This window comes from Borostomias antarcticus, assembly GCF_949987555.1.
Source record: "Borostomias antarcticus genome assembly, chromosome: 2".
Taxonomy (NCBI): Eukaryota; Metazoa; Chordata; class Actinopteri; order Stomiiformes; family Stomiidae; genus Borostomias; species Borostomias antarcticus.
This window is the reverse complement of record NC_140235.1, coordinates 14,857,545-14,882,707: the sequence shown is the minus strand read 5'-3', so window position 1 is coordinate 14,882,707 and position 25,163 is coordinate 14,857,545. Positions and strand designations below refer to the sequence as shown.

General features: G+C 48.0%; 1 protein-coding gene across 1 annotated transcript in view; it reads left to right on the top strand.

Annotated features, from left to right (window-relative positions):
* plcd1a (phospholipase C, delta 1a) overlaps positions 1-25,163 on the top strand; it is a gene marked incomplete at its 5' end in the record, with an annotated part of 46,022 nt that overhangs the window by 6,209 nt on the left and 14,650 nt on the right. Inside the window, 5 exons of the mRNA XM_084453461.1 lie at positions 13,494-13,722; positions 16,016-16,145; positions 16,658-16,886; positions 22,933-23,134; positions 23,915-24,059. Coding sequence (XP_084309587.1) covers positions 13,494-13,722; positions 16,016-16,145; positions 16,658-16,886; positions 22,933-23,134; positions 23,915-24,059 — 935 coding nt within the window. The remainder of the gene's footprint in view (positions 1-13,493; positions 13,723-16,015; positions 16,146-16,657; positions 16,887-22,932; positions 23,135-23,914; positions 24,060-25,163) is intronic.

Sequence of the window (25,163 nt, the reverse complement as noted above, 5' to 3'; positions counted from 1 at the left end):
CAGAAAGTAAAAGGCTACAGGGAAAGTTAACGACTGGGCCTCAAACTCTGATTGTGGGCGACTTTACTGTAAAAGATGTAAGAAACGTGTGCAGTAAAAACACCAAAATACTCTTTCCCAAGGATATGGTCTCTGACATGACAGAAAAAATCTTGCATATCGGGGCTCCAACTGTGAAAAACATCATGGGGGACAAATTATGTTGTAAAACGGCAGTCTGAAGTTCTCAAACAAGAATTTACTGATCTGTTGAACACAGCCAGTTCTCTGAAAGTTGAGGTGTTTATCAGTGGTCCTCTACCACCAGTCAGAAGAGGTGATGAGAGATTCATCAGACTGTTGGCACTGAACACATGGCTGTCAACTACATGTACTATCCATTCAGTGCACTTCATTGAGAATTTCAACTTTTTCTGGGAGCGCAGACATGTTTTTAAGGAAAATGGACTTAACAGGTCAGGAGTAAAACGGTTTACCTCCAACCTGTTCTACTTCCTGCATCATCCATCTGTTCCCTCTGCCAAGGACAAGAGACAAGAGGCACCAAGACAGGAGGAAGACATAATACAACATGGCAGAAACCTTGAAAAACATTTCCCTTGACCCCCGCCTCAACAAAGTTTTGATTATAGGAGACACCCGAGCCAGGAGGAAGAGTCTTTACACACACCCTCACTGGCAATCGCCAGTGGATCCACCCCTCCACCCCCCCAAGAGGGGGACTCTCTCACTCTCCCCCTGTCACTGGCACCCACCTGTGAGGATCCACCTCCCTCACCCCCCCAGACCTCATCCAACTCACCCTTGTCTCCAGCAACTCTTTCTCTGTCCTCCCTCTCTTGGAGTTCACTGACCAGATGAAAGAGCTGATCACTGCCAGAACCAAACTTACCCCCCGCCATACACCTATTTTCTCTCCCCTCAACTCCCACCAGCGTCGACACCACCCCCCCCTCCCCCTTTCACCCGCACAATTGTCTCAGTCACTGGGCCAGGCCCCCTTTCCCCCTCCAAGATGGCGTCAGAACCACCCTCTGTCTCCCCAGCCTGATAAAGGCACAGCACATCCAGCTACTTGTTTACAAAATACAGAAAGCTCTAACTGATACTGTATGTACTGGGTCCAGGCTACAAGGCTAATGGCACTAACGTCTCTTTCCAGGACAAGCCTGGACTTGGTTAGACCAAGGTAACAGTGCAGCTGTTCTTATCGAGTCAACCCCTCCCAACTTCAGCTTTATGAGTGAGGCTAGAGCGCATAAGAAAGGAGGTGGAGTTGCCATTTTGTTTAATGACTCCCTCCAATGTAAGCATATGTGTTATGGAAATTTTGCTTCCTTTGAATATGTGGCTCTTCAGTTGAATTCCTCTTCTCGAGCCATATTTCTAAACATCTACAGGCCACCTAAATATTGTCCAAACTTTTTTGATGACTTTGATGAACTGCTGTCTATTATCTGGCAGTCTTTCAACAGCTGAACAACTTACTGGCACTAAATAATTGTTTTGATGTCTTCCAGTCAGGATTTCGACCACACCACAGCATCGAGACTGCTCTTGTTAAGGTCTTCAATGACATCCATTTAAACACAGACAATGGCAGAATTTCAGTCTTAGTATTACTGGATCTCAGCGCTGTATTCGACACGGTTGACCACAACATATTACTAGGCCGACTGAAAAACTGGCTGGGAATTTTTAGCACAGTGCTAGACTGGTTTGAATCCTACTTGAAGGACAGGAACTACTTTGTGTCTATTACAAATCTGAGTGGACAAAAATGACCTGTGGAGTTCCCCAAGGCTCCATTCTGGGGCCTCTTCTGTTCAACATTTACATGCTCCCACTAGCTCAAATTATGGAAAACAACTAAATATGCTACCATAGCTATGCAGACGACACACACATTTAATTTATATCACCAGGGGACTATAATCCCATACAAGCGCTGAGTAAGTGCATTGAACAAATCAACGATTGGATGTGCCAGAACTTTCTTCAACTAAACAAAAATAAAACTGAAGTAATTGTCTTTGGAGCCAAAGGAGAACGATTAAAAGTCAGTGCTCATCTCCAATCAGTAATGCTAAAAACCACAAACGAAGCCAGAAATCTTTGTGTAGTCATGGACTCAGACCTGAATTTCAACAGTCACATTAAAACAATTACAAAGTCAGCCTACTTTCACCTGAAGAATATATCAAGGATTTATGTCTCAGCAGGACCTGGAAAACGTGTCCATGCATTTATCTTCAGTAGACTCGACTACTGTAACGGTGTGTTTACAGGTCCAGTGTTTCCCACAGGATTTTGTGCAGCTATGGGGGGTGGACCGCCGACCCTCTAGGGGGGTCCAAGGGCATGCCCCCCCGGGAGAATTTTTAACATTGTTAATTTAAATGCAATGCATTTTTAATTTAAATTTTGCACACTTTGAGAGCAAAATCAAGAAGCCATAGCAATTTAATCATCTGACCACATTTGGTTCTGAAAGGGGATGGCAAAGAAGTAGTCATACACAAATCATGGTAAACGAGACATTACTTTAATAAATAATAATCAATATTAAATAACATCCAGTGTCGTGCCCAGTCTTTTTCAATGAAAATACAGGTAACACCCTGACAAACAACTCAATGTGCCAAAGACCACATTTCCATCTACTGTACAAAATGATATTTAATGCAACATACTGCGGACATTAGCCCTTCAAAATGTCAGTTCTGAAAAAGAAAAATCTAGGAGAAAATATGCCAGTGGAAGCTGAAATGACTGCAGTTGCTAAAAAGAGCCAACTGACCATCATCTAATGGCAATCATGCAGTCTGAACGAGGCTTCCCCTCTGACACTAACAGCTGCCACACACCAGAGCAGAGGGCCTGGACATCTTACTGGTCTAATATCTCCCACCCTCTCTCCCTCCTTCCTACCATCTAATGAGCCTCTGACACTAACAAAGTGCAAGTGTGTGTGTGTGTGTGTGTGTGTGTGTGTGTGTGTGTGAGAGAGAGAGTGCGTGTGAGAGAGAGAGAGAATGATGAGTGAGGGAGCTACCTGCCCTGCTGCCTCTACCTGCCCTCCTGCCATCTGAGAGTCAGAGTCAAGTCCCTCTCTCTCTGTCCCTCTCTGAGAGACTGCTGGCTGCTGGATGGAGACGAAGCTCTCCTGCCTGAGAGTCAAGAGTCAGGAGTCAGTCCCTCTCTCTCTCTGTCCCTCTTCCGCCACTGGCTCTGCTGACTGCTGGTTGAGGCTGCTGGCTGGAGAGGAGGCTCTCCTGCCTGGAGAAGCCGTCTCTCCTGTTGTAAATAAACATTTCACTGTTAGTTAATCCACTTTATTTTTTGACAAAAGCGTATGAATAATAATTATTCATAGGCAATATGTTTGGCTATTGACTTGGCATCTATTACTACGTTATCCTAGCTAGCAAGCCAACGTTACCTCAGGCTCCGCAGCAGTTTCTTCATCTGCTTCTGCTCTCACTTTCTTCTTGAAGAATGTATATATTGGTCTGGTACTCATGACCTTTAAGTCAAGAGTACAAACATATTAGCTAAGCTTAAGACAGTCCCGTTTTTCAATGACATTGGCCTGACTAACTTTACATGCAAACCTACAGTATATAGCTAACGTTAGCTAGTGTTAGCCTAACTTTAGCTAGGTAACGTTGCTGGTAGCTAAATAACAGTCTAGCTTGCTAGCTGGAAAATTTGCGTTACATAGACTGGAAAATTAACGTTGCAGCATAGCCCAAATTATGTTTGGACAAGTAGACAACTACAGTGGATATTCAATATGGATTGTATTGTATATATTGTAAGTAGCTAACGTTGCAGCTGTGTGCAATTCACACTTCCAACAAGTGTGATTGGCACGCGACCTATTTCAATCCACGCGATTTGCGGGGGATGGCGAGTAGCCCAGCAGAGTACCATGAGCACAGCGCAAAACACAACAGCGTTGGAGTTTTGTTATTTATTTATGAGAAGTAAAAACTTTTGATAACCTAAATTTTGCAGCTATGGCAGGACAAATTCATCCATGGCGGGCCGCCATGGATGAATTAACGTATGGGAAACACTGAGGTCTCTCTAAAAAATTGATTAGACAGCTGCAGCTGATTCAGAACGCTGCTGCTCGAGTCCTCACTAAGACCAAGAAAGTGGATCACATCACTCCAGTTCTGAGGTCCTTACACTGGCTTCCTGTCAAAGAATTGACTTTAACATACTGCTGTTGGCTTATAAAGCACTGAATGGTTTAGGGCCAAAATATATTTCTGATCTGCTGCTACGTTATGAACCACCCAGACCTCTCAGGTCGTCTGGCACAGGCCTGCGTTCTGTCCCCAGAGTTAAAACAAAACATGGAGAAGCAGCATTACATTTTTATGCTCCACATACCTGGAACAATCTTCCAGAAAACTGAGAAGAGAACAGGTCTGCTGCAACTCTTCTTTTAAATCAAGACTGAAAACGTTTGTTTTTGCCACTGATTTTTATTAAATCAAATAAGAATTCATTCATACACTGCACTGTAACTTTTATTCCTGTATTTTATTTTTTTGCATTTCGTTTTATATGACCTTTTATGTGTTGCACTTTGTCTTGATGCTTTTAATGTCGCATGTGAAGCACTTTGAATTGCCTTGTTGCTGAAATGTGCTATTCAAATAAACTTGCCTTGCCTTGCCTTATAGTGGGTCACATGAGGTAAACAGTTTTGTTTGTGTGTACGCGTCAGTCAGACTCTGGGTTTTACTGGTCTCACTCCGGCTACTGGGACTCATCTCTGGAGAGACTCTGAACAGAAGGGCTCATCCCTGGATAGACTCTGAACAGAAGGACTCATCCCTGGAGAGACTCTTAACAGACACCGCTAGCTTCGCAGCACGCCCTGGGATATCACTGCTGTCCAGATGGACTCTGGGAGGTGATGGGATGGAAAGAAAAACACAGATAGCACTGTGGCCGGAGTCAGTCAGCAGAGGAAAACCACTGGTCAACCCTGACTCACACACTGTCCACATGTCTACCACTCTGCTCTGTCCAGATCCTGGATCTATGCTCGTGTGTAGTGTGTGTGTGTGTGTGTTTGTGTGTGTGTGTGTGTGTGTGTGTAGGGAAGCGGGCAATTGCTCCGGTCCGATTAGCTGACTGCTCCACTCTTTTTAAGGACCGTCATGAGATTCTTGCCCGATGGGCAAACCATTTTGAGACTCTTCTCAACCTCACCAACCGTGTTGATCCTCACATCCTGGATAACCTTCCAGACCTGCCACCAGTTGCATACCTTGACACCCAACCACAGTTCCATAAAACCCGCCAAGCCATAGCAGATCTCAAGAACAACAAAAGTGCAGGACCCGATGGCATTCCAGCAGAGGTTTTCAAACACGGAGGGTATCTCCTCACACGCCGTTTGCACCTCCTGATCGCTAACATCTGGGAACACGAGACCCTCCCACAGGACTGGAAGGATGCCAACATTGTGGGCATCTATAAACAGAAAGGGGACAGGGCAGTCTGCGGCAACAGCCGCGGAATCTCTCTCCTCTCCATTGCAGTAGAAAGTGCTGGCTAAGATCATGCTCAGTAGACTAGTGAAGCACATCTCAGACGCTGCACTTCCAGAAACACAGTGTGGCTTCCGGAAGACTAGATCTACCACTGACATGGTCTTTGTCTTAAGGCAGCTACTAGAGAAATGCAGAGAGCAGCGCAGAGACCTTCATATAGCCTTCATTGATCTCAGCAAAGCCTTCGACACCATCAATCGTGAGATGCTCTGGAAACACCTCTCCAAACTTGGGGTACCACCCAAGTTCCTCACCATCCTTCAGCAGCTGCATGATGGGATGCAAGCCAGGGTCCTCACTGAAGAACTCCAATCGGAGTTCTTCGAGGTGAACGTTGGGGTGAAACAAGGCTGTGTCCTGGCTCCAGTGCTATTCAATCTTGTCCTCTCTGACATCACCTGCCTCTTCCATCGCACCCTGGGTCTCAAGGAGGGTGTTCATTTAGTCTTGACGGGAGCCTCTTTAACATCCGGCGGCTCCAGGCCTACACGAAGACAAAGTCCTGTCGCATCTGTGAGCTTCAATATGCTGACGACTGCGCCATTGTAGCACACAGACCGGAGTCCATGCAGCACGCCCTCAACATAATTTCCAGTCTCTACCAGTCCTTCGGCCTACAAGTTAACATCCAGAAAACCGAAGTAATTTCCCAACTCATTAGCCAAACCTCACCACCCCCCAGCTTCCACATAAACGGTGTTCCACTTAAAACCGTGGATCACTTTACTTACCTCGGCTCCACTTTGTCCTCATGCTGCTCCCTTGACACGGAAATACACATCCGCATCAATAAAGCCTCATCATCCTTTGGAAGCCTTCGCAGCAGGGTTTTCGAAAACCAAAACCTGAAGGTCAGCACCAAGTTTGCCGTTTATAACGCAATATGTGTCTCCACCCTGCTCTACGGGGCAGAAACATGGACTCCATACAGCTGGCACATCTCAAACCTGCAGTCCTTCCATATCCGCTGCCTCCAGAAGATCCTTGGCCTCTCCTGGGAGGATCGAGTTCCACACAAAGAAATACTCCAGAGCACCAACTCCATCTGTATGGAAGCAGCTGTGGCTAAGAGACACCTACGCTGGATAGGGCACACCATCCGTATGCCAGACCATCGCCTGCCCTGCCAAGTCCTCTATGGCCAACTACAAGGAGCTAAGCGTGCAGCTAGCGGACAAAAGAGACACTACAAGGACTACACCAAAGTCCTTTTAAAGCACTCAAACACCAATTCCACGCAGCTTGAAACTCTCGCACAGGACAGATCAGCCTGGCAGTTGACCCGTGCCAGAGCAGTCTCACAAATCCACCACAAAAACTTACAGAGAATGGCTGAGAGGCGCACACAATGACACCAGCGGGTGGCCGCTATTCCTTTGGCATCCGGGTTCCCCTGTTCCACCTGCGGACGAGTGTGCGGCTCAAGGATCGGCCTCAACGCCAACGAGAAGTGGCACCAGCAGCAACGTCGCTGACCCCCCCACCCCCACCCTGAAGCAAGCGTCATCATCGGACACGATGGACAGCATTGATGGTGTGTGTGTGTGTGTGTGTGTGTGTGTGTGTGCGTGTGTGTAATGTGTGTGTAGTGTGTGTGTGTGTGTGTGTGTGTGTGTGTGTGTGCGTGTGCGTGTGTGTATGTGTGTGTGTAGATTAGGAAGATTAGGTCATTTGGACATATGTGAACACAGCAATCGCTCGCGGTTCCGGAACAAATCAATCGGGCTGAGACCATCTAGAGACCATCAGGACCACGTCTGCACGACATAGAAGTAGCTTCTTCCCCACGGCCATCGGCCTCTTCAACAAGGCTCCCCCCCCCCCCCCCCAGACTCCACTCCAGACACACCACACTCACACATCATGCTGCATACACACAGTACACATACACACACTCACCTACACACACACACTCTGCATACTCACTGTATATACACTGACTGCACTACTTTTGTACATTGTTCTTTTCTTAACTTATCCTCATATTTCGTTACCCACAAACCAATACAACTCATTTTTGTACCCTGCAGTGTTGCAAATATTACCATATAAGAAAAACAGTGCGGTGTCGCAACAGTGCCAACACACATCTGATACGTCTTTGGAAGAGAAATTGTTGGGTGAATATGTCGTTGTATTCCTCCAGAGCACGTCTTCTCCTATGGACGTTTCTGGCAGCAGTGCATCTTCTCCTGATCATATGCAATAGCACATTGTAACATATTATTCCCTGAATCAGAACGAATTCAGGTATGAAAGTGGCCTAAGTGTTTGTTTGTGTGTGTGCATGAAAATGAGTACTGTCTATGTACGTGTAATGCATGTACTGTATGTGTGTAAGCATGTTGGTTGTCCTGTCTACCTCAGCTTCCTCTCTCTTCCTCTCTCTCCTGGTACAGCCCAGAGGAGTCGACTGTCAGGTCTCTCCTGGTACCAGAGGAGTGTCCACTGTCAGGTCTCTCCTGGTACCAGAGGAGTGTCCACTGTCAGGTCTCTCCTGGTACCAGAGGAGTCCACTGTCAGGTCTCTCCTGGTATCAGAGGAGTGTCCACTGTCAGGTATCTCCTGGTAACAGAGGAGTGTCCACTGTCAGGTCTCTCCTGGTACCAGAGGAGTGTCCACTGCCAAGCGTGTGTTTATCTGCTCCAGACAAGCGCCAGCCCTACTGGCCTCCCTGTTCAGCCCAAAGACGGCTTCTGCTGTAGGGCTGATAACCTGTGTCCTCCCCGAGGCCTGGACTAACAGGATAAGAGCTTCACACACACACACACACACACACACACAAGAACACATGCACACACACACACATGCACACCCACACACACACGCCCACGTACACATGCACACATACAAACATGTACTCACTCATACAGGTCTAGCACAGGACAGATAGGTTGGTCATATGCATGTGAATGGCCAGGTACGGTCACTACTTTTCTATGACACATTGGACATATACCCTGTAACCCTAATGACCTTGTATACTGTAGTAGACTGGAGCAGATCAATAGTATTAGCAATGCTGTCAATAGTGCACTTGATTGGTTTAGCATGGGGATGGAAGAATATTTGACTCAGGTGTTCACAGGACGGACATATGTGACAGCCACTGCTGGTTTGGTTTTTAAGGACGGCAAGGTCATTTTTCAGTTTTTACAGATTATATGAAATAGGGATTCAAATAGGGATGCACCGATATAAAAATTTTGGCCAATACAGATAACAGATATTAACATTGCTGTTATGACCGATAACCAATATTTACAGATGTCGATATGTTCCTTAAAATAACAAGTTTCTATGATAATCAAATGTTATACATACTGAAAAACACATGGAAACACTGTCACTATCTCCAAAACACTTGGAAAAGCCGATCAATCATACATTTACTGCATTGTTTCCTCTCAACAACTGCACACACAACAGCAGCTAGACAGAAATAATTATTGGCTGTTCACATCGGCCCTGTTATGCACATCGGACCGATACCGATAGGCTATATTAAAAAATGACTAACGTCGGCCCATACCGATATGATTGCCGATATATTGTTCATCCCTACTTTCAAATGATGTGCCAAGCATTGAAATCTGCAAGTAATTGAAGAAGAAGAAGTAATGATTCTGTGAATGTTGGTACACCTGAAATCACTAAGCATAGAAAAAAGGCTTCAAAGATTCAGAACTGCTCACTTTTCTCATAGTCAGATAATGGGGTGGAACAATAGCTTGCCTACTTTAACAAAATGACTATTTAGTGATCCTAAAACTGTTGTTTGTTATATTAAATAGTTTCTTCAATACTTCAGTTTTTTGTAATATGAAAGTAAAAAAAATAAAAAAATAAAATACATAACGTATGCTGCCCTCTAGCACATTTTGAGGAGCGCTTACCTAAGGACCAAACCACCAATGGCTGTCACATATTTCTAAAGTGCTTAAATGTCACATTGCACAATCTTGTTTATTTGTTCAAATCTTCATCAATCCCATTGTATCAGTTTCATAGGCCTGAATTTGTTTATGAAGTCCAAACGTGGTGATAGCACCCACCCCTTTCCCACACTGCGATACAGACAGACAAACAGACAAACACTTATTTTCTTGAAGGAGGCTCTGTGGGCATTGAATGAGTGTTACAATCCATCACAGATCTTAGTCTTTGCCACGTGCAAGTAATAAACCATAAATAGCAAATAAAAAGCACAATCTTAGCGGAGCTAGAATGACGGAGACCGGGATGATCCGCGCCATCGTAACTCGCTAGTCAAGTCATATCTTTGCCATCGTTTTAGCTCTGACTGTACTGTTTCCAGTGCTTAGCCAGATAGGGAGGTCTTGGTCTAGATACTGTGAGTTCAGGAAGAATTGTTCACTCAAACATTGATTTAGCCTCCAATCACACCCCTCCCTTTGAAACACTGTTTCCATTCAGGCAGAAGAGACTGGAGAGAGGAGTGAAGCTGTCAGGACCACACATTGTATTCTTTCATCTGGCTTCTTGTGGAATGCCAGCGTGATGGTGGAATACATAACTTGGACACTTGTTAAATGCTTAATGGTCTGTGTTAGATTGACCTGCTTAGCAGCCTAACTCCCAGCACAAGAGGCTCTGAGGCAAGGTAACGGTACGACCAAGAGTGTATTTATTTACCAAAAAAACAGGACATCACAAAACTAGAAAAATCATAAAGACGTTAAAAATGAAACATGACTGTAGCTACGCTCACCTAGGTCCAACCTACAGCAGTGTCTGAATGGAACTGGCAGACTTTTATACTACTGCTAGGCAATTAACCTGGACCATACCATGTCCAAGGGGAATGCAAATAACATTATCTAATTCCATATTACCACTACACATTCCACATCTCTATAAATTACAATACATCAAATACATAATCATACAATATTCCATTTACTTCAATAAATATCAGCTCCTATGAATAATCTAAACATTCCCCTCAAACAAACACTCTATCCCCCCTCTACAATTCTAGCACATGGTTCCCTCCTGGAACTATAAATACAGGTGCTCGGAGTTCTGGGGACTCTTTTGCCCGAACACCTGTAGACCAAAGAGAGCATGGTAAGTACTTGACCAAACAATTCTAAAATGTGTTCAATTCAACCATCATATTGCACAAATCCCATTTCATGATACTTATGACATCTTTTGTTTGCTCTTCTCAGGTGGAGTTAACAATCGTCACCAATACTGCTGAGCAAGACAAACGCACACCAACAAACAATTCAACAATCAATAAATACTATAAGTATTGGCTATGTCTCATCATTATATTGTGCAAATGTATGCTTGTGCAAATATTGCAGTTATGATAAATATGCACCTTGTATAAGTAACAAAGTACCGCAAGTACCCCTTTGTTACAGTCTGAATCCAAAATATATTCCCCCCCAATATTCTATCTGCTGCTGGTGTCTTACACACACACACTGTACTGTAATGAAATGAAACTACTTATCTTCCGCGGCTAAAACTAAGATCTACCCACCTTCAAAGATCTACCCCTAAGATCTCTCTTCTCAACCATGCGTGACAAGGAGAGACCCTTCTGCTCCCACCAGTACTCTACCTACCTATTCTACCAACAGTACCTACCTCCCTACTCTACTACAGTACCTAGCTACCTACTCTACTACAGTACCTAGCTACGTACTCTACTACAGTACCTACCTACTCTACTACAGTACCTAGCTACCTACTCTACTACAGTACCTACCTCCCTACTCTACTACACTACCTAGCTACCTACTCTACTACAGTACCTAGCTACCTACTCTACTACAGTACCTACCTACCTAATCTACTACAGTACCTAGCTACCTACTCTACTACAGTACCTAGCTACCTACTCTACTACAGTACCTACCTACTCTACTACAGTACCTACCTCCCTACTCTGCTACAGTACCTACCTCCCTACTCTACTACAGTACCTAGCTACCTACTCTACTACAGTACCTACCTACCTACTCTACTACAGTACCTACCTACCTACTCTACTACAGTACCTACCTACCTACAGCCCCAGAGACCAGGGCAGCTGGTGAAGGTTGTGCTTATGGTAACCCAGGTAACCCAGGCAGAGCGTATAGCCCGCTAAGCCTGTGTGTTTGGGTTAGAGGGGGATGGGCTGGTGTCATTATACGTGATGACATCAGCTGTGTCTGTAGACTCTCTTCTGTTCATAAAGCTGCTTGACAATGGAACTGGCCCCCAGAGTCAAACACAGAGGCACGGTTCAGACGCTTCTGCTCCACTGCTGCCCAAACATACAGTAGGTGGCTTCTACACGGGTGGTGGTTCATTTAAGGTCGTCTCTTCCTTGTAAAGCATTTGAGACCTATATCTCTCTCTCTTTCTCTCTTTATATTCACTATATATATATATATATATATATTATATACATTTAGCTAATATATATAGGTACATTTAGCTAATATGTGTGTGTGTGTGTGTGTGAGACCGCCACTTGGGGTTTGGTCCTGATGTCTCCAATCAGCAAAATGCGCTAGGGACGTTTTCCTTTTTTTCATATTACGAAAATTGAAGTTGCAAAGAACCCACTCAATATAACAAACAACAGTTTTCTAAATATTTTGTCGTTAAAGTCCCATGTCCTGTGAGAAGTGTGAACAGCTCTGAATCTTTGAAGCCCTTTTTCTCTGCTTAGTGATTTCAGGTGTACCTACATTCACAGAAGCATGTCTTCTTCAAATATTTGCAGATTTCAATGCATGGCACATCATTTGAAATCTTACAATTTATACTTTCATAATCTGTAAAAAAATGAAAAATGAAAAATTACCTTGGCAGTCATCAGGACCGAACCTCCAGTGGTGGTAACATATTATATAGTGTAGTCCAATATAAGAATAGAACAGTGTTGACCCTCAGACTAGTCTCATTGAGTAACTGTCCCACATAGGGTCAAGGAAGCCCATACAGCTGAGTAACTTCCCTGTGTATGGTCAAGGAAGGCCCCACAGCTGCAGTTAAATGACCGTAGGCTCAATCTGACGGAGCTCAGTGAGGTTTAGTTATAATATGGTAAAACACACAGCTTATATCACGTCAGGGCACTTTAAAGCATTCTAAATTCTTTGTTTCCTTACGTCAATAACAGCACACTTTGCAAAGACATACGTTGATGATACCAAGTGCAGGGGATACTGTTGGAAAGAGTTGTCTCTCCCAGAAACCTGATGATGGTCTGAGGGATGTCTGTTGGTGAGCAGACGTGTGTTTATCAGTGGCCTGGCTGCGTGTGGCTGACGGCTCCAGAAGCAGGACACTGCACAGAGATAAGAAGGGGAAATGGTTTCACAGACACCCTCTGTTCCCTAGCTCTGTCTCTGTCTGGGGAGTGGGGGGGTCCTGTCTCCTAGCTCCACCTCTGTCTGGGAGGGTGGGGGGGGGTCCTGTCCCCTAGCTCTGTCTCTGTCTGGGAGGGTGGAGGGGTCCTGTCCCCTAGCTCTGTCTCTGTCTGGGAGGGTGGGGGGGTCCTGTCCCCTAGCTCCACCTCTGTCTGGGAGGGTGTGGGGGGGGTCCTGTCCCCTAGCTCTGTCTCTGTCTGGGAGGGTGGGGGGGTCCTGTCTCCTAGCTCTGTCTCTGTCTTGGGTGGTGGGGGTGTCCTGATACAGAGGAACCCTGGTGCCAGCAGCGACTCATATTATGACCTCACTCAAATCTGGGGTTTCCCAGTCCTGGTCCCAGGGGCCCAGCGTGGATGGAACATCACCATCATTAATAACTATTTTAAAGTATTGCTTGTTAGTGATATGGCTGTCCTCATAAACATATTGTAATTTAAGGTGAAGTATATTACACTTGTGTCCTATCTTGAGTATCTAAATGTTACCTTGACTACTGGCCTTCTCTCTGTAGTCTCCATCGATGACATCGAGTCGGTGCGGAAAGGCCGGCAGTCAGACGGCTTCCGGAGGACCACGGACACCAGTGCCGAGGAGCTTTGCTTCTCCATCATCTTCAAAGGCAGCAAGAAGAACCTGGACCTGGTGGCGTCCAGCAGGGAGGAGGCCCAGCGCTGGGTCAGCGGGCTGGAGAAGGTCATCAGCAACATGCGCAGCCTCAGCAGCCAGCAGAAGAGCGAGCAGTATCCTTACCAGCAAGCACAGGACCCCAGTCTAAAACACAGGATCCCAGTCTAAAACACAGATCCTCAGTCTAAAACACGGCCCTCAGTCTAAAACACAGGACCCCAGTCTAAAACACAGGCCCCCAGTCTAAAACACAGGCCCCCAGTGTAAAACACAGGCCCCCAGTGTAAAACACAGGCCCCCAGTCTAAAACACAGGACCCCAGTCTAAAACACAGGGCCCCAGTCTAAAACACAGATCCTCAGTCTAAAACACAGGACCCCAGTCTAAAACACAGATCCTCAGTCTAAAACACAGGCCCTCAGTCTAAAACACAGGCCCCCAGTCTAAAACACAGGCCCTCAGTCTAAAACACAGGCCCTCAGTCTAAAACACAGTCTAAAACACATCCTCAGTCTAAAACACAGATCCTCAGTCTAAAACACAGATCCTCAGTCTAAAACACAGATCCTCAGTCAAAAACACGGGCCCCCAGTCTAAAACACAGGCCCTCAGTCTAAAACACAGTCTAAAACACAGATCCTCAGTCTAAAACACAGTCTAAAACACAGGCCCTCAGTCTAAAACACAGATCCTCAGTCTAAAACACAGTCTAAAAAGCAGGACCTCAGTCTAAAACACAGCCCCAGTCTAAAACACAGATCCTCAGTCTAAAACACAGGCCCTCAGTCTAAAACACAGGACCCCAGTCTAAAACACAGGACCCCAGTCTAAAACACAGATCCTCAGTCTAAAACACAGGCCCTCAGTCTAAAACACAGGACCCCAGTCTAAAACACAGGCCCCCAGTCTAAAACACAGGCCCTCAGTCTAAAACACAGGCCCTCAGTCTAAAACACAGTCTAAAACACATCCTCAGTCTAAAACACAGATCCTCAGTCTAAAACACAGATCCTCAGTCTAAAACACAGATCCTCAGTCAAAAACACGGGCCCCCAGTCTAAAACACAGGCCCTCAGTCTAAAACACAGTCTAAAACACAGATCCTCAGTCTAAAACACAGTCTAAAACACAGGCCCTCAGTCTAAAACACAGATCCTCAGTCTAAAACACAGTCTAAAAAGCAGGACCTCAGTCTAAAACACGGCCCTCAGTCTAAAACACAGATCCTCAGTCTAAAACACAGGCCCTCAGTCTAAAACACAGGCCCTCAGTCTAAAACACAGATCCTCCGTCTAAAACACAGGCCCTCAGTCTAAAACATGGCCCTCAGTCTAAAACACAGATCCTCAGTCTAAAACACAGATCCTCAGTCTAAAACACAGTCTAAAACACGGCCCTCAGTCTAAAACACAGATCCTCAGTCTAAAACACAGATCCTCAGTCTAAAACACATATCCTCAGTCTAAAACACAGGACCCCAGTCTAAAACACAGGCCCCCAGTCTAAAACACAGGCCCTCAGTCTAAAACACAGGCCCTCAGTCTAAAACACAGTCTAAAACACATCCTCAGTCTAAAACACAGATCCTCAGTCTAAAACACAGATCCTCAGTCTAAAACACAGATCCTCAGTCAAAAACACGGGCCCCCAGTCTAAAACACAGGCCCTCAGTCTAAAACACAGTCTAAAACACAGATCCTCAGTCTAAAACACAGTCTAAAACACAGGCCCTCAGTCTAAAACACAGATCCTCAGTCTAAAACACAGTCTAAAAAGCAGGACCTCAGTCTAAAACACGGCCCTCAGTCTAAAACACAGATCCTCAGTCTAAAACACAGGCCCTCAGTCTAAAACACAGGCCCTCAGTCTAAAACACAGATCCTCCGTCTAAAACACAGGCCCTCAGTCTAAAACATGGCCCTCAGTCTAAAATACAGATCCTCAGTCTAAAACACAGATCCTCAGTCTAAAACACAGTCTAAAACACGGCCCTCAGTCTAAAACACAGATCCTCAGTCTAAAACACAGATCCTCAGTCTAAAACACATATCCTCAGTCTAAAACACAGTCTAAAACACGGCCCTCAGTCTAAAACATAGATCCTCAGTCTAAAACGCAGATCCTCAGTCTAAAACGCAGATCCTCAGTCTAAAACACAGATCCTCAGTCTAAAACACAGATCCTCAGTCTAAAACACGGCCCTCAGTCTAAAACACAGATCCTCAGTCTAAAACACAGGCCCTCTGCCCTATTTGCAAAACACCAGATGAGAAATATGAAGCATAGTGAATAGTTACATTACAAACTGTCACGATTACCTCAATGTCATATTAATCACATTGTCAAAGGCCTTTAAACAAAACAAAACAAACAAACAACTTAATTTGCCTTATATCGCAACCCAAGCTGGCTGTTCAACTGCATGCGCAAAGCCGATAAGAACGAGGACAGTAAGATGACCCTGAAGGAGCTGAAGAACTTCCTGCGCCAGATCAACATTGAGGTGGACGAGACCTACGCCATGGAGCTGTTCGCTGTGAGTGACAGGCTGTCCTTTATCAATCATCCATCATGACATATGCTACATAGCTAAACAGTGGCAGAATCTCAATGCAACGCTTTGAAATCACATTATAATCTTAGTATTACACTCCTCCAACATGGCATAATGGCTCATATGACTTTTTAAAGTCCGTGTTAAAGTGGCAATCAAGAGGATTTCAGTTTCATTTTCTTGCCGCTACCTTTGGCGATAAGCGATAATTGCAGGGGAATTTTTTCAGAGTTCATTTCTAAACCAAACATGAGCCACCAATCACGTAAACCTGTGCACTACTAATGAATACTGCGCGGGAATTAATCATTACTGTGTTACCTCAATCAGCCATAGAAAGCACCGAAACGGACATTATGTATATGAAAACGTTTGAGCCACTTTAACATGGTACAGAGGCTAGCTCATCCTGTCCACCTACACACACTGCAGTATCACACCACTACAGCCCTGGCTGATTGACTATGTGATTAATATCCCATCCTATACTATAGAAATGTGACAAGTCCCACTCTGGGTCCTTGGAGGGGTCGGAGATCAAGCACTTCTACGACCTGCTGACGCACCGCGAGGAAGTGGACGTCATCTATGGGAAGTACGCTCAGACGGAGGGCCAGATGAGCGGGAAGGACCTGCTCAACTTTCTGTTGAACGAGCAGAGAGAGTCTGTCTCCATGGACGATGCCCTGAGGCTGATCGACAAGTACGAGCTGGACCACGCAGGTGAGGCATGCTGGGATACTACTTATGCTTAGGACTTTTCGCACTGCATATCCTTACTCCTGGCCCCTTTTCACACACACACACACACACACACACACACACACACACACACACACACACACACACACACACGCATGGTTAGCCCAGGGCTGACTTTTCCGACCGCTCAGAAACATTGCTGTTTCCGCCTGCGATCAATTCAATCTTTTTAAATCTTACAGACATTATTGTCGTTTTAATGAGCTATGATGTTGCCGTTAGTAGCGTGATGTGATACAAAGTCCATTGTTTACTTTAGCCCCGTTTCACTTTGACACCTTTTAGCCCCATGTTTAGTGGATATTCAGGAGATAACACTGCAAACTCAGGGCTAACTCTGCCCCGGAGCAGGGCCAGCAAGCCCTAAACCAGGGGTGGCCAACCCGCGGCTCGCGAGCCGCATGCGGCTCTTTGCCCGTCAATGTGCAGCTCCTCCATCCATTCATTTTTAAAAAGTTGGCTTGCGGCTCTTCCATCCTTTCATTAAAAAAATAAATTCATTAATTCCATAAGTACGTTTCTCTCGCCATAGACGAGCGCGACCGGGAACGCAGGCGCGAGCGGGCGCACCAACACCACAGCGCACCCAGACCGTCTCCACCTCCCTCCACCGGTCTCTCTCGGCCTGCCCCGGCCTCCCTCGCCCCCCCAAACACCGCTGGAGAGGAATCCATGCAACTGGGCCGGACCCGACTGACCCCTGCAGAGCGTGAGCGCCGGAGTCTGAACGGACTGTGCATATACTGCGCTAGCCCAGCGCACGCGGTCGACTCCTGTCCCTTGCGCCTCCCAGGGCGGCAAAAAGAGTAGGCTCACTCGCCAGGGGGTACCGAGTAAGCCGGCTCATCCATCCCCAATCCCGGACCCGTGCCGCCAGGTTCATTGTCACCCTCGCCTGGCAGGGGCACACGCTCTCCGTCCCTGCCCTCATCGACTCCGGTGCCGACGAGAGCTTCGTGGACGTCCAGTTCGCCCACAAAGCGACGCTCCCTCTCTCCCCTCTGGAGAGGCCCCTCTCGGCTTTCGCTCTGGATGGCCATCCCATGGGCCCCGTTACGCACCGGACCCTGCCCCTCACCCTCACGGTCTCGGGAAACCACGTGGAGAACATCCGCCCCTTCGTCATCCACTCTCCTGACGCTCCGTTCATCCTAGGAAGGCCCTGGCTGGAACTCCACACCCCTCATGTCTGCTGGAGCTCGGGGCGCATCCTCAGCTGGAGCACCACCTGCCACGCTCGCTGCCTCCGAGCTGCTCAGACCTCCACTCGGGTTGACCGGCCCCGTCCCGCTCCTCCTTACCTCTCCACGGTCCCTTCAATGTACCACGACCTCGGAGAGGCCTTCAGTAAGGAGCGCGCCCGTACACTCCCCCCTCATCGACCCTACGACTGCGCCATCGAGCTCCACCCTGGCGCCCCTCTCCCAGCCAGTCGTCTCTACAACCTCTCCCTCCCGGAGAAAGCTGCCATGGACACCTACATCTCCGAGTGCTTGGCCGAGGGTCTCATCCGACCATCTCGATCCCAGGTGGCAGCGGGGTTCTTCTTTGTAAAGAAGAAGGGAGGAGATCTGAGGCCGTGCATCGACTACAGGCTGCTCAACAACATCACGGTGAAGAACAAATACCCACTCCCCCTCATGAGCTCCAACTTTGAACCCCTCATCAGTGCCACCATCTTCACCAAGTTGGACCTCAGAAACGCTTATCACCTGGTGCGTATCCGTGAGGGGGACGAATGGAAGACCGCCTTCAAGACCTCCCGTGGCCACTACGAGTACCTCGTCATGCCCTTCGGCCTCACCAACGCCCCCGCCGTCTTCCAGGCCCTTATGAACGACGTGCTCAGGGACATGCTGGACGTGTTTGTGGTCCTCTACCTGGACGACATCCTTGTATTCTCCAGGAGCGCTGAGGAGCACGTCCAACACGTCCGCATGGTCATCCAGCGTCTCCGGGAGAACCGCCTGTACATTAAGGCGGAGAAGTGCACCTTTCACTCCTCGTCAGTGGAGTTCCTGGGGCTCATTGTGGAGGGAGGCCTGACGCGACCCGACCCCCGCAAAATCAAGACCGTGGTCGAATGGCCTCAACCCACTACCCGGAGGCAACTCCAGAGCTTCCTTGGCTTCGCTAACTTTTACCGCCGTTTCATACGGGACTACAGCCGGGTAGCAGCTCCCCTCACCCACCTCACCTCATCCCTGCGTCCGTTCATCTGGACACCGGCTGCCAGCGCCGCCTTCTCCGCGCTCAAGGAGCGCTTCACCACCGCTCCGGTCCTTCTCCATCCTGACCCCTCCAGGCAGTTCGTGGTCGAGGTGGACGCATCGGACACAGGCATCGGTGCTGTTCTGTCCCAGCGGTCAGTGGAGGACCAGAAGTTGCACCCCTGTGCCTTCCTCTCCCGCCGGTTCACCCCAGCTGAGGTCAATTACGACATCGGGAACAGGGAGTTGTTGGCGGTGGTGGGGGCCTTGGAGGAGTGGCGCCACTGGCTTGAGGGCGCGGAACACACCACCCTCGTCTGGTCGGACCACAATAACCTGACCTTCATCCGGGCGGCCAAGCGCCTCAACTCCCGCCAGGCGCGGTGGTCACAGTTCCTCGGGAGGTTCGATTTTACCCTCACCTTCCGGCCCGGCTCCCGCAACGCCAAGGCCGACGCGCTGTCCCGCCTCCACGCGCCCGAGGCGCCCCCCGCGGAGCCTGAGACCATCCTGCCGGCCTCACGTGTCATAGGGGTGGTTACCATGAACATCGAGACAGTGGTGAGGCAGGCCCAACGCGCCCATCCCAGTCCGGCCAACGTCCCTCCTCGCCGGCTCTTCGTGCCCGACTCGGTCCGGTCCCGGGTGCTCCAGTGGGGCCATGCCAGCCGGTTTGCGTGCCATCCCGGGGTTCACCGCACCCTTTCCTTCCTGAGCCGACGGTTCTGGTGGCCCTCCATGAGGTCCGACGTCCGGGAGTTTGTTGTCGCCTGTCCCGTCTGCTCCCGCAGCAAGGCGTCCCACCAGCCCCCGGCTGGTCTCCTGCGTCCTCTCCCGGTCCCCAGCCATCCCTGGTCCCACATCGCCCTGGACTTCATCACCGGTCTTCCCCCCTCCAGGGGCAACACGGTCATCCTCACCGTGGTGGACCGGTTCTCCAAGGCGGTCCACCTGGTGGCGCTCCCCAAGCTCCCGTCCTCTGCGGAGACCGCCGAGCTCCTCGTCCAGCACGTCTACCGGCTCCACGGCCTCCCCAGGGACATTGTCTCGGACCGTGGGCCTCAATTCACCTCCCAGGTCTGGAGGGCCTTCTGCAGGGAGATAGGCGCCACCATCAGCCTCTCCTCTGGCTACCACCCGCAGACCAACGGCCAGGCCGAACGGGCCAACCAGAGCCTGGAGTCCGCTCTCCGCTGTGTGTCGGCTCTCCACCCCACCTCCTGGAGCAAGGACCTGCCCTGGGTCGAATACTCCCTCAATGCCCTGACCAGCGCTGCCACTGGCAGGTCTCCGTTCGAGTCATCCCTCGGGTACCAGCCCCCGCTGTTCTCTCTCCAGGAGTCGGAGGCCTCCGTCCCCTCCGTCCAGGCCCACCTCCGCCGCTGTCGCCGTGTCTGGAGGGTGGTCCGCAGGGCCCTGCTCCGCTCCAACGAGCGCTCCTGCCGCGGGGCCAACCGCCGCCGCACTCCTGCTCCGGCGTACCGGCCCGGTCAACGAGTCTACCTCTCCACCGCTGACCTTCCGCTCCAGGTCCCCTCCAGGAAGCTGGCTCCGCGCTTCGTTGGGCCCTTCGAGATCGACCGTGTCCTGAACCCAGCTGCGGTACGTCTTAAGCTCCCTGCTTCCATGCGGGTACACCCTGTGTTCCACGTGTCCAAGGTCAAACCTGTCTCCTCGAGTCCCCTCATGCCTTCTGCCCCAGCTCCTCCGCCTCCCCAGATGGTCGACGGGCATCCCCAGTGGACGGTTCGGCGGCTGCTGAAGGTGCGCCGCCGGGGTCGGGGATTCCAATACCTCGCGGATTGGGAGGGGTACGGCCCCGAGGAGTGCAGCTGGATCTCCAGGCAGCTCATCATGGACCCGTCTCTCCTCCGGGACTTCTACCGGGCCCATCCTGACGCCCCCGGTCGGTCGCCAGGTGGCTCCCCTCGGGGGGGGGGGTCCTGTTACGGCTCGCATGCCCTCGCCTCCACAACCGCCTCCCTCTCTCCCCTCTGGGCCTGCTGCGCGCTCGGGGCGTCCTACGCGCTCTACCGCACGTCGCATCGGCCCAGGCATGCAACGCTCTGACTCTCCGGAGTTTCCCCCCACTACCGGGCGTTCCCCGTCTCCGGCCAGCTCCGCGGACTCGGCAGTCTCCTCCCACTCCGGTGACGAAGAGTCGGATCCCGACATGCCCAGCACATCGGCCCGTGCGCAACGACAAGAACGGCGCGCTCTTGTCCGACGATGACGCGGGCGCGGCCCTACTCACCGGTTTCCAATTCATCATCACCACACCTGTCCCTCGTTCTGCAATCACCTTCAACCCCTACAAGAACCTGGTCTACACTCCACTCATCGCCAGATCTTACCATAACATATGTGGTAAAGTATAGCCTAGCCTACGATATTACTTACCTGTATTTTTGTAGTGCTTTTTCTCGTTTCCTGCTCGTGATTACCATCACTCACCCTGCCTCTCCTCCTCGTCTCTCCAGTATCCCAGACCCCCTCTGCTGAGTGTACCAGCTAGCAGAGCCCTCACCCTGCTCCACCTCCCGATCCCTTCGGCTCCCTTGAGCCAAGGACATTTATTATTATTTAGTGGCAGTTTAGTGGCTCCTATTATTTCTATCCTATTATATTTTTGGCATCCTTTTTTGTGGCTCCCCCTTTGTGTTATCTTATTAAATCGCCCCTCCGGGCTTTACCGTTCCTTGCCTCCTCCTTTCCTGTTGCGCCTGGGTCCCTAACCAAACCATCACACTAAGGCTGTTCATAGTTATCTATATATGTCTAAGGTTGTTCATAAGGCTGTTCATAGTCATTTATATATGTCTAAGGTTGTTCATAAGGCTGTTCATAGCCATCTATATATGTCTAAGGCTGCTCACAGTCATCTATACAGTATATGTCTAAGGCTGTTCACAGTCATCTATATATGTCTAAGGTTGTTCATAGTTATCTATATATGTCTAAGGTTGTTCATAAGGCTGTTCATAGTCATCTATATACTGTATGTCTAAGGCTGTTCATAGTCATCTATATATGTCTAAGGCTGTTCATAGTTATCTATATATGTCTAAGGTTGTTCATAGTCATCTATATATGTCTAAAGCTGTTCATAGTTATCTATATATGTCTAAGGCTGTTCATAGTCATCTATATATGTCTAAGGCTGTTCATAGTTATCTATATATGTCTAAGGTTGTTCATAGTCATTTATATATGTGTAAGGTTGTTCATAAGGCTGTTCATAGTCATTTATATATGTGTAAGGCGTCTCATATCAGTGTGGTGTCTCTGCCCTGTAGCCTGAGTGTGCTACTACGTGCTGCTAAGGGCTGATATTTCAGAAGTGTGTCAAGAAACACCTGGTATTTACATTTTAGTTGTAATATATTATGCATTTTGCATTTTTGTCATTTTAGTAATCATCATACTAGACAAATGTACTTATTGGAAGTTGCTTTGTTTAATGAAAAAGTGAACCGACAGTACATTCCAGTCATCGCCAGTAGAGTCTTAAATATTTTGTATATATTTTATAATATATTTATATATACATACATGAACACATGCACATGCACACTCACACACACAGAGATGTACGCACATCATATACTGTTAGCTTTCTTACTGCCTTAGACGTCTGGGGGCTTATGAGATTCAATAGATGTCCCGTTTTGTCCCGTTATATGGACATACAGTACCTACTGTAGATAGCCTCTCACTTCCAGAAGTGCACTCCAATGTAGTGCACTCAACGTGAACTCAATTGACCTCATTTAGCACACTTCCTTGTGTTTCCCCAGCCAAGCAGAAGAAGCGCATGACCAAGGATGGCTTCCTCATCTACCTCCACCAGGACGAGGGCTCCATCTTCAAACCCGCCCACAAGGAAGTGTTCCAGGACATGAACCAGCCAATCAACCAGTATTTCATCTCCTCCTCACACAACACCTACCTGATGGAGGACCAGCTGAAAGGGCCCAGTAGCACCGAGGCCTACATACGGCAAGAAGAACCCACACACACCTGTCTACATACACACCTGTCTACACCCATACACACCTGTCTACAGCATACACACCTGTCTCCATACACACCTGTCTACACCATACACACCTGTCTACACCCAAACACACCTGTCTCCATACACACCTGTCTACACCATACACACCTGTCTACACCCAAACACACCTGTCTCCATACACACCTGTCTACACCATACACTCCTGTCTCCATGCACACCTGTCTACATACACACCTGTCTACACCCATACACACCTGTCTACAGCATACACGCCTGTCTCCATACACACCTGTCTACACCATACACACCTGTCTCCATACACACCTGTCTCCATACACACCTGTCTACACCATACACTCCTGTCTACAGCATACACGCCTGTCTCCATACACACCTGTCTCCATACACACCTGTCTACAGCATACACACATAGACGTTTAACCCTAATCTCTATAAAAGTGTTCTGGACATGTGTTTGGGGTATGTGGTGTGTGTGTGTGTGTGTGTGTGTGTGTGTGTGTGTGTGTGTGTGCGTGTGTGTGTGTGTATGTGTGTATGTGTGTGTGTGTGTGTGCGTGCGTGCTTGCGTGCGTGTGAGTGTGTGTTTGGGGTGCAGTATGTGACCTAATAGTTCATGCCACTCGCTGGTAACCTCACTTTTTGTTACCATACCTCTGTACTAGTGAAGTGAACATACGACAACCACAAAAACAACAACAACAACAACAACAACATGTTAACAGCATTATCATTGTCCTCAGGGCCTTGATGAAGAGCTGTCGCTGTGTGGAGCTAGACTGTTGGGACGGGGCCAACGGAGAGCCTGTCATCTACCACGGGTACACACTCACCTCTAAAGTGCTCTTCAGAGATGTCATCAAGACTATCAAGGAGTACGCCTTCAAAGTACGTGTGTAATTCATTCAAATTCAGTGAACAAGTTTTCTTTGAATGGGTACATTTGAATGGAGAGTCCTTCTGTGATCAAGACGGATTTTCTAGATGATATATTTTGGATGTAGTCCCATTAGAAGTACTAGCTTCATGAGGGGAAGAGTGACGTGACAGTAGAATTATTGTCTTTAAAAGCAAAACTCAATTTTATTAAAGTTGGATAAATGTTAATTCATTTGGCTACAAGCATAAGCAAGTAAAATCAGATTACAAGGTAATAAATCAATAACAAGTATACATTTAGAAGGAGAGTGACTTAATCGGCCAAATTCTATCACCCTACCCTATACGGTCCTGACCTGACAACTCATTCTACCCCCGGGTCCTCGATGCGGATGCAGCAAAGTCCTCCTCCTCAACGACACTCTTTGTAACGATTCTTCTTTCAACACAGCAAGGTCCGGGATAGCAGAGTTTCTACAGGCTAAAACCGGGGGGGTCCAGTCCCATTGCCACACGGATGGTTGGCTGGGGCATCCGTATGAACGAATCCCAACATTGTCATCATAAACATCATCTTTTATCATTTTAACTTTGGCCTGTCACTCCTCCTTCTTTCTAAACATCACAACATTATCAACCAATCAATGGTACACCTTACTCTTAAGGTAATCACACATCATCTGACTATCATCCCACAATTATTATCAAGTCATTATGAACAGAGTCAAATACAGAAATCATATCAACTAACGATGATGACAATGCACTTTCCCGCACTTTCCCGAAGCGCATTGTGTTGCCTCTGGGTATGAAATGCGCTATACAAATAAAGCTTTGATTGATTGATTGATTTCCCCTCCATGGAAGCTTCGGGGCTTTCCAAAGAAAGGAGAAGTGGTACTTTTCTGCACGGCCCTGTCTTATGATTACAGTTACAAAGATCACACAGAGTTAGAACAGTTACTTTTTACTTGTGTTAATATTGTTAACTTTCACAGAATAGATTCTCATTACAATGCTAGCAACATTGATTCTCTCATAAATGGTTACCTCTTTAAAAGTTCGGATCTATGTCAACCTCTTTCCCTGCAAAGTCGTCATCCAAATCGCCTC